The sequence below is a fragment of the Pinus tabuliformis genome, chromosome 8 (genome assembly GCF_031772625.1).
Source record: "Pinus tabuliformis cultivar Carrire ecotype Pingquan chromosome 8, CPIR1, whole genome shotgun sequence".
Taxonomy (NCBI): Eukaryota; Viridiplantae; Streptophyta; class Pinopsida; order Pinales; family Pinaceae; genus Pinus; species Pinus tabuliformis.
In genome coordinates this window covers 1,758,590,855-1,758,609,774 of record NC_142294.1, presented here as the reverse complement: position 1 = coordinate 1,758,609,774, position 18,920 = coordinate 1,758,590,855, and the positions used below count along the sequence as shown (strand labels likewise).

Sequence of the window (18,920 nt, the reverse complement as noted above, 5' to 3'; positions counted from 1 at the left end):
AGTGGGGTTAATTTCAGGATCACTATACGTTCTTGCCTAATGTTTTTCACTATAGGCTAAGAATTCAAAGGCATGACAACTTTCATTGCAGGTCATGACGGCTTTCATGCAACTTCCTACAGCCACATTTCTGGCTTTCCACCTTCAGGACAATAACATCATTACAATTGGCATGGAGGATTCATCAATTCAAAAATACAATGTTCGAGTTGATAACAATTGGCATGGATGATTCATCAATTCAAAAATACAATGTTCGAGTTGATAAGGTGCTGCCTGCGAATATATCTTTGAATTTAAAATTCTTATCTTTTTCCTTCATTGTGGCATGCTCTGAACTTGCTGCAATTTTTACATGTAAAAAACAAAGCTTTTACAGGTAAAAACAAAGTTCAAAGGCCAGGAATCTATCCGTAAAGGTGGGGTTCTTAAGTTCAAAGGCCAGGAATCCATCCGTAAAAGTGGGGTTCTTTAGTAGTCGTTGTTTGTTTCCTATTTATTTTAGTAATGATTGACGAGTAACTAAGAATTAGTATTTTGTTCCACCATCTATAGCGAGTATTCCACCAACAGATGTGGCAGCCAGCTAGTGGGATTATTATGAATAATGACATTGGTGATACAAATCCAGAAGAAGCCGCTGCTCGTATAGCTTACTGAGAATGATTCCTATGTGATGTCTGCGTCCGGTGGCAAGGTCTCCTTATTCAATATGATGACATTTAAGGTAAGAGAAGCCTTTTACCTAAAGACCAGTTTCATTTTAATGTTTCTGCTTAGGGTTTATTCTGTCACGTCTCATCTTCAACTTTCAAATTATGAGCGTAATAGGGTTCACTTCAGGATCACTCTAGGTTCTTGCCTAATGTTCCTCACTATAGGCCAAGAATTCAAAGGCTCCCAAGTTATCTAAATTACTGGTTTGATGGAATGCTAACTAGTGATTCATTGCAGGTCATGACAACTTTCACACCACTTTCTGCAGCCACATGTCTGGTAATACACTGCAGGTCATGACAACTTTCATACCACTTCCTGCAGCCATATTTCTGGCTTTCCACGTTTTTTTGGCAGTTGTCTCTGGGTCATAGATAGGTGGGACAAGCGAAAGTAAAAAATTGTACCGGTACAGCCGATCATCAGCACCAGTGGGGACACAGTTTCATAATGATCAATTCAAACATAGACAGTTATGTAATGACACTTACCTTCTGTATCTGGATTCTGATATGATGACCTTGGTTGTGTGTGAGAGCCAGCTTTCTATATATGATGCTTCCAAGTTGGAAAGCTTGCTCTATGTAAATAATTGTAAGCAGTGTTGAATTCAAACATAGACAGTTACGTAATGTCACTTACTTTCTGCTCCTATTAAGTGCTATATACTCATGTGACAGCGTCCTAGTTTATGCGAGCTTTATGCGAGCTTCTGTGATGGTGCAGTTGGAGTGATAATGGAACTGTCAACCGACTCTTTATTTACAAGAATACCATGAATAATGGTATTGTGAGTGAGTGAAATCAGTTGTTAAGGCATTCTATCAAGATAGTAATTTTCATCGGATATTGTTCAGCACTTTAGATGATACTAAATGAGTATCTCGGTGCAATCCTAGTCACCATTCTTTCCGGGTCGTGTAAAAATTGAAAGTTTGTCATTGGAGCATAATTCATGAATGTTCTATCAAAGGGTTTCAGTGTCTATTTTTAAAACCCTTCTTTTTACCACGAAAGGGTTTCAGTGTCTATTTTTAAAACCCTTCTTTTTACCACGAAACTTTTTCCATATGTTCATGTGCATTCAAACCAGCCTGGTTTATGCGGAAGCTTTGTCATTGTCAGACTCGGGAATATTATATTATATTTATCAACTGAATGACTCTATTGTATTGTTTAAACATATGGACACATCTCTATGGAAAGCAAGAATCTTTTATGATGGGGACAAAAATAAACATATTGAGACAAAAGTATTTCCACGGAAAGCAAAAATTTTTCAGGCTCATATTTTTCTCCTGGAATTTGTAATGTGTCTTCATAAATCTCAGTTAATGACATAATGTTCATATTTTTCTCCTTTGGAATTTGTAATGTGTCTTCATAAATCTTTTACTTTGGAATTTGTAATGTGTCTTCATAAATCTTTTACAGTGAATGAGATAATGTTCATATTTTTCTATTTGTTTGTTATTGTTTATGGGATAATGTGATATCAGTTTAACAGGAGGCCTCATATTGTTTATTGTTGTTTATTGTTTATGGGATAATGGGATATTATTGTTTATGGGATAATGTGATATCAGTTTAACAGGAGGCCTCATATTGTTTATTGTTTATGGGATAATATGATATTATTGTTTATGGGATAATTTGATATCAGTTTAACAGGAGGCCTCATATTGTTTATTGTTTATGGGATAATATGATATTATTGTTTATGGGATTTATTGTTTATGGGATAATATGATATTATTGTTTATGGGATAATTTGATATCAGTTTAACAGGAGGCCTCATATTGTTTATTGTTTATGGGATAATGTGATATCAGTTTAAACATATTGAGACAAAAATCTATGTTCATATTTTTCTCCTTCTTTTGGAATTTGTAATGTGTCTTTTTGATGGATATCAGTGTAACCAGAGGCAGAGGCCTGTTTATGGGATAATGTGATATCAGTTTAAACATATTGAGACAAAAAATCTATGTTCATATTTTTCTCCTTCTTTTGGAATTTGTAATGTGTCTTTTTGATGGATATCAGTGTAACCAGAGGCAGAGGCCTGTTTATGGGATAATGTGATATCAGTTTAAACATATTGAGACAAAAATCTATGTTCATATTTTTCTCCTTCTTTTGGAATTTGTAATGTGTCTTTTTGATGGATATCAGTGTAACAAGAGGCAGAGGCCTGTTTATGGGATAATGTGATACTGGATAATGTCACATTATCAGTTTAACAGGAGGCCTCATATTGTTTAGAGATATTGAGACAAAAATCTTTTTGAGACATATTTATGGAAAGCAAAAATCTTTCCATTAATGAGATAATGTTCATATTCTTTTGGAATTTGTAATCTCTCTTTTTGAGATAATGTTCATATTTTTTTTACTTTCGGAATTTGTAATCTCTCTTTTTGAGATAATGTTCATATTTTTTTTACTTTTGGAATTTGTAATCTCTCTTTTTGAGATAATGTTCATATTTTTCTCTTCCTTTGGAATTTGTAATTTCTTTTTGATTTGTTTATGGGATAATGTGATATCAGTTTAGAAAGACCTCAAGACCTCGTATTGTTTTGGAATTTGTAATCTCTCTTTTTGAGATAATGTTCATATTTTTCTCTCCTTTGGAATTTGTAATTTCTTTTTGATTTGTTTATGGGATAATGTGATATCAGTTTAACAAGACCTCAAGACCTTGTATTGTTTAAACATATCGAGACAAAAATCTTTTTGAGCCATATCTATGGAAAGCAAAATTTCCATAAATCTTTCGGTTAATGAGATTGTTCATATTTTTCTCCTTGTAATGTGTGTTTTTTATGGATATCAGTGTAGCAACGGGCTTCTTATTGTTTATGGGATTATGGGATAATGTTCATACTGAAAGATTTTTTGCTAAAAATCTTTCAGCAAAATCTTTCAGCAAAAATCTTTCAGTTAAGGAGATAATAGATCTTTCAGTTAATAAGATAATCTTCATATTTTTCTCCCTCTTACATTTTTTTAATGGATAGTTGTAATGTATCTTTTTTTTGTAATGTATCTTTTTGATGGATAGTTGTAATGTATTTTTTTTTTAATGGATAGTTGTAATGTATCCTTTTTTGTAATGTATCTTTTTGATGGATAGTTGTAATGTATTTTTTTTTGGGATGGATAGTTGTAATGTATTTTTTTTAGGGATGGATATCAGTGATTGTGTTTTGTTTTTATGGATTTGTTATGGGATAATGTTCATATTTTTCATTGTTGTAGCCTTTGTGTTTTGTTTCTATGGATTATCTAAAGGCTTCGATGTGCTTCACTTTTATGGATTTGTGGAACTTGTAATTTTGATGGATATCAGTGATTGTGTTTTGTTTTTATGGACTTGTTATAGGATAATATTCATATATTTTGCTTTTATGGACTTGCAAAGTTTGTAATGTACCTTTTTGATGGATATCAATAATTAATTGTTTTTTGTTTTTATGGACTTATTATGGGATAATGTACATATTTTTCATTGTTGTAGCCATTGTGTTTTGTTTCTATGGACTTTCTAAGGGAGAGATGTGCTTCCCTTTTATGGACTTGTTGAGGGAAGAGATGAATAGCTTTTATGGACTTGTTATGGGATAATGTTTATATATTTTGCTTTTATGGACTTGTGGAATTTTATGGACTTGCGGAATTTGTAATGTACCTTTCTATGGATATCAGTAATTGTGTTTTGTTTTATGGATTTGTTATGGGATAATGTTCATATTTTTCGCTTTTATGGACTTACAGAAGTTGTAATGTACTTTTTTTATGATATCAGTGATTGTGTTTTGTTTTCATGGACTTGTTATGGGATAATGTTCATATTTTTCATTGTTGTAGTTATTGTGTTTTGTTTCTATGGACTCTCTAAGGGAAGAGATGTGCTTCCCTTTTATGGACTTGTTAAGGGAAGAGATGAATAGACATGGTAGGTAAGCACTTATTTATTCAATCATATATATTTTTTTATATGCCAGGGTTTTAAATGTTACCTTTCCTTTATCAAGGGAAGAGATGAATAGACATGGTAGGTAAGCACTTATTTATTCAATCATATATATTTTTTTATATGCCAGGGTTTTAAATGTTACCTTTCCTTTATCAACAAGGTAATAAAAGTAATAAGGTTTGTATTAATAGGACACTTATTTATCCAATCACATATTTTTTTATATACTAGGGTTTTAAATGTTTTAAATGTTGTTGAGGTTTTATTTATCAACAAGGTAATAAGGTTTGTATTAAAAAAGTGATTTAAAAAAATTTATTTTGGTGAGAGGCATATTGCTAATGATGTATAGTAACGAGGGAAGAGATAGGTATAATAAGGTTTGTATTAATAAGTTACTTTCTATGTATTAAATATAATTTTATTTTATAATAAAAATAGATGTTTTTTTTGAATTTTATTTGATTTTCTCTTATAATAATAAAATAATAATATTCATTAATATTATCTAAAAAAAGTCTAAATATGTAACTATTAAAAAAGACGCAGGTTGCTAATGATGTATATATGGGCATCTATAATGAATTTGTACAAAAACAATGAATTAAGTATAAATATGTAACTACTAAATTGATTTTGGTAAGAGGCATATTGCTAATGATGTATATATGAGCATCTATAATGAATTTGTACAAAAACAATAAAATAACCTTTATTCGGGACGTGTTAATAATTTTAAAAACAATAAAATAACCTTTATTCAGGACATGCTAATAATTTTAAAAGCAATAAAATAACCCTTAACCCTTATAGAGTTTATTGACAAAGTAATAAGGTTTGTATTAATACAAAGATTTAAGTTCAAAACTTTCATAATAGGAGTAACTAGTTATCAACAAGGTAATGAGGTTTGTATTAATAGGAAGATTTAGGTTCGAAACATTCATAACAGGAGTAACTAGTTATCAACAAGGTAATAAGGTTTGTATTAATAGGAAGATTTAGGTTTAAAACTTTCATGATAGGAGTAACTAATATCCGTAAACATGTATTTTTTTAAGGCTAGGGTTTTAAATGTTGAGGCTATGACTTTCGGAGAGTTTATCAACAAACTTTCATAATAGGAGTAACTACCAACAAGGTAATAAGGTTTGTATTAATAGGAAGATTTAGGTTCAAACTTTCATAATAGGAGTAACTAGTTGAGGTTTGTATTAATAGGAAGATTTAGGTTTAAAACTCTCATAATAGGAGTAACTAATATCGGTAAACATATATATTTTTTTAGGCTAGGGTTTTAAATGTTGAGGTTATGACTTTCTGAGAGAATTCCATGTTGCATTTGAACCATATTTTTAATGATTTTTGCACTATAAATCTAGATGGAAAATACGATACATCAGGAAAATACGATACATCACCCCGAGTGGATGTCCCTAGAGGTTTTGGATATATAATCTTAATTGAGTGGATGTTCTACAGCTTTAAATACATAATCTTAATTGAGTGGTGTTCTAGTGGTTTAGATAAATAATCTTAATTGATGAAACATTGAATCCATGCAAATTAACTTTTCTTTCTTTTTTCATGAAAATGAAATATCAATCTTCTTTTTTCATGAAAACAAAATATACAAGCAATTTAACTTTTCTTCCTTTTTCATGAAAACAAAATATACAAGCAAATTAACTTTTCTTCCTTTTTCATGAAAACAAAATATACATGCAAGTTTCTAGAATGTTGTGAGTTGAATTGTGCTATTGTTATAAGTAATTTTTTTCAAGCAAAAAGAAAATAGAAAACTTATTTAGAATAGTTTTCTGTTATGCAAACCAATTGAATTGTGCTATTGTTATAAGTAATTTTTATCAAGCAAAAAGAAAATAGAAAACTTGATCTAGAATAGTTTTCTGTTATGCAAACCAATTGAATTGTGCTATTGTTATAAGTAATTTTTATCAAGCAAAAAGAAAATAGAAAGCTTAATAGTTTTTTGTGAATAGTTTTTACCAAATATTTGTCTAATTAAAAGATAACTTTAAATTATTACAAATTGTCCAACAATTCAATTTATTTGGAAATTCATTTTTTTCTTTTTATAATTCAATAAAATTCGATTTATTTGGAAATTCAAATAAATCTATTTTTTTAATAAAAAGAGTAAAATTTTAATTAATGATAACTTTAAAATTATTACAACTTGTCCAAAAATTCAATAAAATAATTTATTTGGACATTCAATTTTTTTATAATTCAATAAAATTCTTCAATTTTTTTTTTTTAATAAAAAGAGTAAAATTTATAGATTCTTTTTTCATTCTTGCAATTTTTTTTCTAGCTTTACAAGCCTGGCTACGGAGAGGGAGTATACGAAACAATTTATTAGTGTTTGGACTTTCACAAAAACACATTTTTCTTTCATCTTTTTCCAAATCAATAATAACTTGAATATTAATGAGATCTTGCCAAGTGGTGTCCATCAGAGGTTCCAATTGTTTGTTTTTGCAAGTATGCCAAATGGTGTGCATCAAAGAATCAAATTGTTTGTTTTGCGAGTATGCCAAGTGGCAAAATTTTCATTTTTTAAGTATAAAATTTTCTGATAAAAATATGTCAATTATTTGTTTGGAGAATTTTGCTAAAGGTTTCTACCTTTATTAATTTATTAAATTATAATAATGAAAAATAAAATATAAAAATTAAAAGAAAAATATACACTTAAAAAATACATAATAAACATTCTTAAAAATAATATAATAAAAATTTGATTAAAAAAATAAAATAAAAAACAAAACAAACCACCCTACATATGTAAACCAATAAAATCATTGTTATTCGGTTTCATTTTCATATTACTAAATTCTAATTAAAATAAACATAAAACAGTGGATATATTTAATGTTCTCCTGGAATCCAACACACTCAAAGTGAAACATTAGGGATATCTTTGAAATATGTTGGTTTTTGAGCCACACACAAATCCATCCAACAATACGATCTCGGGTTCGACACAAATCCATCCAACAACACGATCTCGGGTTCGATTCCCTTGGGGTTCTCTAATCTCATGATTTTGAAACTTGTGAGCCTGCTGTATACTAATCTGAACGGCGGAAGCATGCCTCACGGATCAGCGATTTCCCCAACCTGGAGATTGCCCAGATTTATGTTTCCGCCAATAAATGCAAGGTCGCCGGATCTCTGCGCAAGCGGGAAGCTCTTCAAGCTCCAACAGATTGCGGTGTGTCATAACAATCTTAGTAATATTCATAGTTTAACTAACTCAGTCCTTTCAGCTGCAGAGCTCGAGTCTAGGGGTTTCAATGTGCTTGTCGAAGGCAATGGAGTGAAATAGAACTGGAGCTCTTCTTGCAAAAATCCACAGGAGCCGGTCTCGTTTTCGATGAAGAAAGAAGTTTCGAGTTCAAACTCCTAGACTCTCTGGATATTGAATCCAGAAAATCGTTGAGGAGCTTGTTGATTTTCGATTTGAAATGGAGCTTGCTATTTCAGAGTGCCATTGAGAGTAAAGTCGCTCCCTGCAAACCATTTTTAGGCACTGCGCTATCTATGGAGACGAATGAGGACTGTATGAAGCGTGGAAGCTGCTATATCGATATAGGCGGACGCGCTGATACCTCCATTTATCCCACATGACAGCCACTGGCTGGTCGGGAACTCTTTATAAGTACAGCGAGTGGCCGTCGGATGGATGACACCTGGCGCAGTCAGAGCGGCCGGATCTGAGCCGTTGGATGGATGACACGTGGCGCGACGAGAAGGGCCGGATCTGGGCCGTCAGATGGACGAAACGTGTGGCGCGACGGGAGCGGCCGGATCTGGGCCAAACGTGTGGCGCGACGGGAGCGGCCGGATCTGGGCCGTCGGATGGACGAAACGTGGCGCGACGAGAGCGGCCGGATCTGGGCCGTCGGATGGACGACACGTGGCACGACGAGAGCGGCCGGATCTGGGCCGTCGGATGGACGACATGTGGCGAGACGAGAGCGGCCGGATCTGGGCCGTCGGATAGACAACACGTGGCAAGACGAGAGCGGCCGGATCTGGACCGTCGGATGGACGACACGTGGCACCACTAGAGCGGCCGGATCTGGGCCGTCGGATGGACGACACGTGGCGCGACGAGAGCGGCCGGATCTGGGCCGTCGGATGGACGACACGTGGCGCCACTAGAGCGGCCGGATCTGGGCCGTCGGATGGACGACACGTGGCGCGACGAGAGCGGCCGGATCTGGGCCGTCGGATGGACGACACGTGGCGCCACTGAGCGGCCGGATCTGGGCCGTCGGATGGACGACACGTGGCGCCACTAGAGCGGCCGGATCTGGGCCGTCGGATGGACGACACGTGGCGCCACTAGAGCGGCCGTATCTGGGCCGTCGGATGGACGACACGTGGCGCCACTGAGCGGCCGGATCTGGGCCGTCGGATGGACGACACGTGGCGCCACTAGAGCGGCCAGATCTGGGCCGTCGGATCGATGACACGTGGCGCCACTAGAGCGGCCGGATCTGGGCCGTCGGATCGATGACACGTGGCGCCACTAGAGCGGCCGGATCTGGGCCGTCGGATCGATGACACGTGGCGGCACTAGAGCGGCCGGATCTGGGCCGTCGGATCGATGACACGTGGCGGCACTAGAGCGGCCGGATCTGGGCCGTCGGATCGATGACACGTGGCGCAGTCAGAGCGGCCGGATCTGGGCCGTCGGATCGATGACACGTGGCTCGAGTAGAGCGGCCAGATCTGGGCCGTCGGATGGACGACACGTGGCGCCACTTGAGCGGCAGGATCTGGCCGTCGGATGGACGACACGTGGCGCCAATAGAGCGGCCGGATCTCGGCCGTCGGATGAACGACACGTGGCGCTACTAGAGCGGCCGGATCTGGGCCGTCGGATGGACAACACGTGGCACGACGAGAGCGGCCGGATCTGGGCCGTCGGATGGACGACACGTGGCGGGACGAGAGCGGCCAAATCTGGACCGTCGGATGGACGACACGTGGCACCACTTGAGCGGCCGGATCTGGGCCTTCGGATGGACGACACGTGGCGCCATTAGAGCGGCCGGATCTGAGCCGTCGGATGCACGACACGTGGCGCCACTAGAGCGGCAGGATCTGGGCCGTCGGATGGACAACACGTGGCGCGACGAGAGCAGCCGGATCTGGGCCGTCGGATGGACGACACGTGGAGCCACTAGAGCGGCCGGATTTGGGCCGTCGGATGGACGACACGTGGAGCCACTAGAGCGGCCGGATCTGGGTCGTCGGATGGACGACACGAGGCGCCACTAGAGCGGCCGGATCTGGGCCGTCGGATGGACGACACGTGGCGCCACTAGAACGGCCGGATCTGGGCCGTCGGATGGACGACACGAGGCGCGACGAGAGCGGGCGGATCTGGGCCGTCGGATGGACGACACGTGGCGCGACGAGAGCAACCGGATCTGGGCCGTCGGATGGACGACACGTGGCGCCACTTGAGCGGCCGGATTTGGGCCGTCGGATGGACGACACGTGGCGCCACCAGAGCGGCCGGATCTGGGTCGTCGGATGGACGACACGTGGCGCCACTAGAGCGGCCGAATCTGGGCCGTCGGATGGACGACACGTGGCGCCACTAGAGCGGCCGAATCTGGGCCGTCGGATGGACGACACATGGCGCGACGAGAGCGGCCGGATCTGGGCCGTCGGATGGACTACACGTGGCACGACGAGAGCGGTCGGATCTGTACCTTCGGATGGACGACAAGTGGCGCGACGAGAGCGGCTGGATCTGGGCCGTCGGATGCACGACACGTGGCGCCACTAGAGCGGTAGGATTTGGGCCGTGGGATGGACGACACGTGGCGCGACGAGAGCGGTCGGATCTGGGCCTTCGGATGTACGACACGTGGAGCCACTAGAGTGGCCGGATCTGGGCCGTCAGATGAATGACATGTGGCGCGGTCAGAGCGGCCGGATCTGGGCTGTATTTGTTATTTGCGAGCAATGAATGAAATGGAAAAGTTATACTGGGGTTCCCATGTTCAGGGCTTATTGTTCATGATTGCCATTGCTATAATATTAGCTAAAAGAGATTAGGTATGTGTATGGTTAATTCATCGCTCTGCGTATTTGTTATTTGCGAGCAATGAATGAAATGGAAAAGTTATACTAGGGTTCCCATGTTCAGGGCTTATTGTTCATGATTGCCATTGCTATAATATTAGCTAAGGGAGGTTAGGTATGTGTATGGTTGATTCATCGCTCTGTGTATTTGTTATTTGAGCTCTCATGATTTATTCATTATCTAATATATAAATCTTACTTTGTGCAGTGACTACATTTGTAGTGTTTCACAGGGTTGAGTGGAGAAGATACTTGAGGCAATGTAGATGCAACACAAAGGATGGGTGAGTCATGTTGTTTTCCAACAAAATAGTGTTATTATTATTTGTTTGTTTGATGTTTTCTCCTTCTAGCATGGTTCTCGAGTAGTACCACTCAATTAGTGGTTTGACATATACATCAAATGATATGTTTAAATTTATATGCTTTTCTGCTCCACATCACACACACCCCCCCTCACAACGTGCCCTAGAGAGGAGGATGGCAAGGTCAAGCAAGCAAGCTTACTGGCCCTTCAACTAATCTAGCACTGTGTTAATGGACAACACTACCACATTGTGACCCCTATGATTTTGGGTGTTCAATAAATTTAAAATATGCTTAGATCTCTCTTACAAAAAGAATTATTTCTCTTATTATAACATTGGTTGCATTATTCTTGGAAGAATAATATATAGTTTAGAAAATTTATATTATTTTAGATATAGCATAGAAATTTTGTATATTTTTAGATATAGCATGGAATATAGATGGTCCGGAATCATGTTGGATGACAAGTTCATGCCTTCAACTCTCTGGTTTAACTTTTGTTAGAATTCTAATATTTTATTTTGTATTATAGAAGATGGATACATGAAATACAAAACGGATTATCCCTCTTTATATAGCAAAAGTCTATGTTTCATATTATGTTTAATTATTGCATTCAATTCTTCGGTTCAACTTTATTGATTCTAATATCTTATTATGTATCTATTGTAGATGTCTTGTTCTTGTGAGCATGAGTAAGTGAAATACAAAATGGAGTCTCTATCATTATATAACAAATTTTAGAGGAGGTATGTTTGCTATTATGAATAATTATTGGTTTTGAAATATGCTTACAACTACCATTTGTGTTTGTATTTTAATCTTATTCACCCCATTTTTTTTCCTTTCAGTTGAGGAGAGGACACTGTAGTAGAGATAATGTGCAAAGGGGAAGTTTGCAATTTTTTTGTTTGTTATTCATTTTCTCTCATGGTTTATTTGTGATCTCATATATAATATTACTTTTTGTAGTGAGTGACAATAGTTGGTGTGTCTGGGATGGTGTAGTGTATGTTTTCTTGTTCCACATCACATGCACACCCCCACACAACCTGCCCTATAGAGAAGGTTGGTAAGGTCAAACATGCAAGCTGTTGTGTTTGAGATGGTGTAGTTTATGTTTTCTTGCTCCACATCACATGCACACCCTCACACAATGTGCCCTATAGAGGAGGTTGGTAAGGTCAAACATGCAAGCATACTGACCCTTCAATAATCAACCATCGTGCTAAAATACAACACTACTGCCTTGTGGACCCTAGGGTTTTGGGTGTTCAATATGTTTAGATATGCTTAGATTCTTTTTCGAAAAATTTACATCTTATGAAAACATTGTTTGTATTACTCGTAGTAGAAGTACATCTAGTTTAGAAAATTTATATTTTTTGGAGATATAGCACAAAATATTATTGGACTTGAACTAAGTTGCATGACAAGTTCATACCTTCAAACTCTCTAGTTTAAATTTTATTAGAAATCTAATATTTTATTGTATATCTAGTGCAAATGGCTTGTTCCATTGAGCATGAATACATGAAATACAAAATGGACTCTCCCCTTTTATATAACAATCTTAAAGAAATGTGTGTTTCTTATTACGATTAATTATTGTGTTCGACTCTTTAGTTTAACTTATATAACCATTCTAATATCTTATTTTGTATTTGTTGTAAATGGCTTGTTTTGATCAGCACGAGCAAGTGGAATACAAGAGAATGTCCATCATTATAAAACAAACTCTAGGGGAGGTGCGTTTCTTATTATGAATAATTATAATTATTGGTTTTGAAATATTCTTACCATTACTAATTGTGTGTATATTTTAACATTATTCAACCCACTTTTTGTCCTTTCAGCAGAGGAGAGCACATTGTAGGAGAGATGATGTGCAAGGGGATATTTGCAATTTTTCTTTGTTCTCGTCCACATGTTTTGTTTTCTAAGTTTGAGCATGGCCATGCTTTGTGTTGTATTATTTTTCCTTTGTTTTTTGGCTTATTTTTTTGTAGTTTGGTCTTAGCTTCATTTGTTGGGTGTGTTGTACTCTTTTTCCTTTGTTTTGCACATTTTTTTGTAGTTTAGTTTTGGTTTTATTTGTTGGGTGTGGAAAAGAAAATGAAAGCAGCAGACAAAGAAAGAAATGAAAGAAACAACCAGAGAGAATGGAGCTTATTGTTCATAAATGAAAGTGAGTCAACATACCTATATGCAATGCATTTCACTTAGAAGTATCTTTTGCTAATTTGTGGTTCCACTTGTTTATTATTCAATTTATTATGTGTTATCTATGCTCTCATAATCAACTATATTGATCTTCTTTATGTAGTGAATTACTACAATTGTATAATCTACAAAAGTCAAGTGGTGAAGATACACTAGGAATTTCACAAACTTGGCACAAAGGATGGGTACGCCATACTTTTCTCCTACAAATTACTATTTCCCTTTAATACACTAAAATGTTTGCTTTTTGCACAACAATTTATCCCTTTTTAATGCTTTTGAGGTCGTATGATCTTGTTCATGTGTGTGAGATTCAAGATTTTTCCTAAAACTTTGATATGAAAGGAATGGAAAAGTTCACATCTTTAGTGCTTATTTTTCATGATTGTTGCTGCTATAATATTAGCCAAGGGAGGGCATGTATGTGTATGGTTAATTCAAGCGCAAGCTTGTTGATTTTTCCACGGCACTTAGGAATTTGGTTTGAGTCTAAAATCATGAACACAAATACACTCAAATGCGACAACACTTCTACTTTGTACAACAAAATAACATACATTGGAGAATCCGCGAGTACATGATAATTTTTAACTTTCTAAACCCTCCACTTGTTATATTACAAATTATAATACAACAGTCTTAGGGCTCCCATAGGGATCATGGTCTTTACATACAAACCTGATACAATGACACAACTAGGGCTCCGTGTCAACTACCATGACCACCAATCTACCCTAAACAAAGTACACTTGACCTACTTGCTGGTAGTGCGCACTACAACCCTTTCAATCTACGTACCTTGAGGCTTGAACACATCTAGCGTGTTCTATTGCTTTCCAATCTACTGATTATTGCACCTGCATCTTCAGTTACCACTATAAATGATCACAACTCCTTTTGTGTCATTGAACTTTGGTTCACGGATCTACTCATTCACATCCTTCTAGCTCCATTAAGAAGTCTACCTCATTAGGTCTTTTGTATCTGCCCTCTTATCAATGATATGACTCCTCTCATAAGCTGAACTAGGGCTCCATTACTCTACCTCCTAACAACCCATTGATTCATTTCATGAACACTGTACTTTACGTCTTCTAAACTGCCCACTTGTCAACGTCCTAAATGCTCTAGGGTGTTGAAATTTTGAAGTTCTATGTTAGAAAATCATAAAGGCAGTAAAGATTTTCTTGATATTGATAATTACTTGTGATGTTTTTTATTATTACAATTATTTATAACTTCTCTTTAGTTCATCAAGCAATTACCAAAAGCAGCAGCACATAAAACAATGAACACCAGATGTAGGCACATGCCAGGGCAAAATCCCCCTCGAGAAGATAATTCTTCCTTTCAATAGTGTTCTTTGAGATTCTTCAGCCTAGACCAGACCTTTCCTCCACACCAAGTCAGCCTCCCAAAATTTTTACCTCTTCCCAGCAACTTCGACTATGAAGCATCTTACGACAACAGACAACTTATGACAACAATGGAACTTGGAAGACTTCGTTCTCCCAATCCAAGACACGAAACAAAGAGAGAGAGACACCAAAATTTTGATTTTCCTTGTCTCCTTAGACTTCCCCAAACTCGCACTCACTTCGGCTTCCCGGCAACAGACTTTCCTATCTACAAGAGAACTTCGCACTTTTGCCCAACAACAAGAGATTTTTGCACTTCTTCCCAGCTACAAGAGAATTCGAACTTGATGAGAGAATGATGCTCCAAATGAATTCGATGACCTTCCTTTTATAGGCTTCTTGTGGGGTTGAATGGGGTCCTTAGGCCAACTTGATCTTCCCTTAGGTCAACATGGTGTGGAGGTTACATAATTCATATTTGACTCAATACTTAACCTTTTTACTTGATTCAAAAGCCCAAGCAGGGTCTCTTTAAATGTACAATAACTGTATGGACTCATAATAAATCCTAGAAGTCCTCAATGGGGACTTTGACCTAAAACACATGGTAACCCAAGCATGAAACCCACGCTTTAATAAGTCACAATAATAATAATAATAATAAATTCTTTTTTTTATTCTTTTGACAAGTACATTACATAATGACTCAAGTACATTATTGAAGACCGAACATAGTTATATTTTCCAACACTATGCTGCAACAATTACTTATTAAGTTACTCCAAAACTTCTTTCTTCTGCAATATTAGTTAAACAATTGTAGATAGAGCATACACCATATAAACCATATGTAAAATAGAAGACAACTAAGAACACAAGGAGACACGGAGAATTTAGGTCCAATGACTAGGGGAAAATCCACAAGAGGAAAACCCAACCAAACTTTTTTCCAACCAGATTCTTCTTCTGTTAGTAATCAAATGTTCAATAGAGATACAAAATACGATGAGAGAAAGGAGTTCACCCAAATCAGAAGAAGATCTTTGATAGTTGTAGCTGATGTAAACACTGAATTACTTTGGTTCATCAAGATTTACTCTTACTCTTCAGGACTCTTTCCCTCGCTCTCTCTCACAATTCTTCTCTAGTCTCTCTAACTCTTTCTTTCTCAAGTTCGTATTCTCCTTTCCTAATGCACAAGTGAGTAATAAAGAGGATGTGAGGCATAAATATATAGGAAGAACAAGGAGGTTGAATTCATGAAGGAGTAATCCCATGCCTTACATGTGACAAAATAGGAGTGTAACTTATGCCATCAAGAGGAAGGCACACTTGCATTAGTAACTCATGCCATCAAGAGTACGCATGCCTTAGTAATTCAAGCCATTAAGGAGAAGTGTAACATATGCATTAAAGAGGTGTAAGAAGAATATTTTTATGACGAGTCATTAAAGTGTCTAAGGGAGAGTAAGAGGTGCATAAGAGCATTAAAGAGAGAGGAAGGAGATTGAATTCATGAAGGAGTAATCCCATGCCTTACATATGACAAATAGAAGTGTAACTTATGCCATCAAGAGGAAGGCACACTTGCATACTTGCATTAGTAACTCATGCCATCAAGAGTACCCATGCCTAAGTAATTCAAGCCATTAAGGAGAAGTGTAACATATGCATTAAAGAGGTGTAAGAGGAATATTTTTATGATGAGTCATTAAAGTGTCTAAGGGAGAGTAAGAGGTGCATAAGAGCATTAAGAGAGAGAGGAAGAGAGATTAATATATCATTGAATGAGAGATCGATTCTCCATAAAGGAGAGAGAGAGAGATGTGAAGTGACATGATTGAGTGCCCAGTGGGAGAGGGTGACATGGAATTTCATTTTAATAATAATATTTAGTATCATATGGATAATAATAATAATATTAAATATATATATTGATGATTAAATTAAAATTAAACAATTGAGATTGATTAATGGTAAGTTAAATGATTTTCCATCATATATATATATATATATATATATATATGATTACCAATTGAAACAAGGAGACTTATTAATTTTGGAAAGTCATGGTTGCAATGATGGACATGACTTTTTATTTTTTGAAAGTCACTCTAGAATAGTCTTAAATGAAATTTAATTCAAGGAAATTCATCCCCTAGCTACCAAATTTCAACACTCCCTCTCAGTTAGGAAGGAATTTGAGTGCCCAGTAGGAGAGGGTGACATGGAATTTCATTTTAATAATAATATTTAGTATCATAAGGATAATAATAATATTAAATATATATATATTATATATTGATGATTAAATTAAAATTAAACAATTGAGATTGATTAATGGCAAGTTAAGTGATTTTCCATCATATATATATGATTACCAATTGAAACAAGGACACTTACTAATTTTGGAAAGTCATGGTTGCAATGCTGGACATGACTTTCTATTTTTTGAAAGTCACTCTAGAATAGTCATAAATGAAATTTAATTAAGGGAAATTCATCCCCTAGCTACCAATTTTCAACACTCCCTCTCAGTTAGGAAGGAATTTTTATTTGACACATGGATCTTTGCTTTGGAACAATGATGTTACAATCTAATGAAGAAGAATCATCATAGGGGAGATTTATCCATCATCCTATATTCACTTGGGGCATTACGAACAAGGATCTCGCACAACCAAGTCTCATCTCTGCTTGGGGGGATCCACTTGTCAACACATGGCAGGGATCTCGCACATCTAAGGCTCATCACCGCTTGGCAGGATCCACTTGTCAACACATGACAAGGATCTCGGACATCGGAGGCTCATCATCTATGACCACCCTCTTTAGAAAGGGTTACATCCGTCAGTCCAAGCTACTCTCTGAAAACCATGAACTTTCCTTTTGGCAAAGGCTTGGTAAAAATGTCGACGATCTAGTCATTAGTGGCTATATGATGGAGTATTACAACTCCTCTTTGCACCATATCCCGGATATAGTGATATTTGATCTCAATATGCTTGGACTTGTCATGGAACATGAGATTTTTCTGGCAGTCAAATGCCACTCTTATTGTAGCAGTAAATTACTGTTTCGTCCAAAACATGCTCAAACAACTCTCCAAAGAGTTTCTTCATCCATACTACCTCACAGCTAGCCATGCTAGCAACAATGTACTCAACTTCAACCGTGCTTGAGTGTTGAGAAATCTAGGGGGCAACAAGTGTAGGTGATTTCTCTTACTTTGATAACTGCTTGTAGATGATTTGACAACTACCATATCATAAAGATCAAATCTAATTCTTGACATTCTGGAAACCATATTTCTCACATGAGCTAATGCTTTATAGTAAAAATGAGCGAACCTTCGGTGCCAAAGCTCACTTTGATGATTGTTGTCATGGATCAATGCATGAATAAGTCTTCCATTGACTTTATACAAACCTTCACATCTTGATCCCACAGTGAAGGCATCTGTCATTATTACTGATGGTAGTAATACAAGTTTCTTAAGAAGAAGTAAGACCCTCCAAGCATAGTAGGTTCTCCCTCCTCATGCTTGGGAATTCTTCCTCCGGAAATCATTCTGGCCTATTCTTGACTGCACTTTCCCAAAAGCTCATCAAATGTAGGAAACATGTCCTTATTACTGATGGTAGTAATACAAGTTTCCTAAGAATAAGGAAGACCTCTAAGCGTAATCAACACAATCTCTTTATCAGAAATAACTTCAGCAGAAGAAGTTGACAACTGATCTTTGATTTTTGATATCTTTTGTTCATCTTAACATCCTTGAGCTGATTTTTCAGAGCAAGACTCTGACTCAAGTTGTTCACTTAGTACATTCCAATTAGCTTGTCATACATTTCTTTGGCTTTCTTCAAATTGGAGACATAAGGATAATATTTTTAGCCTTGACTTCTCCTTTCTTGTATATGGCCTTGATAGCAGCATTTGAGCTTTCAGCTCGTTCTGCGACCTCTCCTTCAACATACTCCAAAAGATCATGTTCCTCAAGAGTAATATCCAATCTGGTCTTCCAAGGGAAGAAGTTTAAAGCATCAACCAACTTCGCTTCATTCTTAAAATAAGAGGAAGACATTTTTGATCAACAACAAAAGATATTTTAGCAGTAAATGAGATATTTCAACAACAAAAGAGAAGAAATATTTCAGCATAAAATGAGCAGCAAGTAGAAAGAACAACAAGA

At 37.1% G+C, this 18,920-nt stretch overlaps 1 protein-coding gene across 8 annotated transcripts in view; it reads left to right on the top strand.

Moving 5' to 3' along the window:
* Positions 1–18,920, top strand: part of LOC149243149 (protein TOPLESS-RELATED PROTEIN 2-like) — a 59,565-nt gene that overhangs the window by 28,318 nt on the left and 12,327 nt on the right. For 3 of the 8 annotated variants that reach the window (XM_089374439.1, XM_089374435.1, XM_089374434.1), the window contains exons 1-5: positions 10,791–11,119; positions 11,817–11,893; positions 12,836–12,892; positions 13,001–13,332; positions 13,471–13,552. The exons of 1 other annotated variant lie outside the window; for it this stretch is intronic. Coding sequence is in view for 1 of the 7 variants with exons in the window: in XM_089374443.1 (XP_089230569.1) it covers positions 92–232 (141 nt within the window). In the remaining 6 variants the exon portion in view is untranslated. Of the gene's footprint in view, positions 1–91; positions 272–10,790; positions 11,120–11,816; positions 11,894–12,835; positions 12,893–13,000; positions 13,333–13,470; positions 13,553–18,920 lie in introns of those variants that run through there. 4 more of the 8 variants (XM_089374436.1, XM_089374438.1, XM_089374437.1 and 1 more) reach the window with 4 other exon arrangements.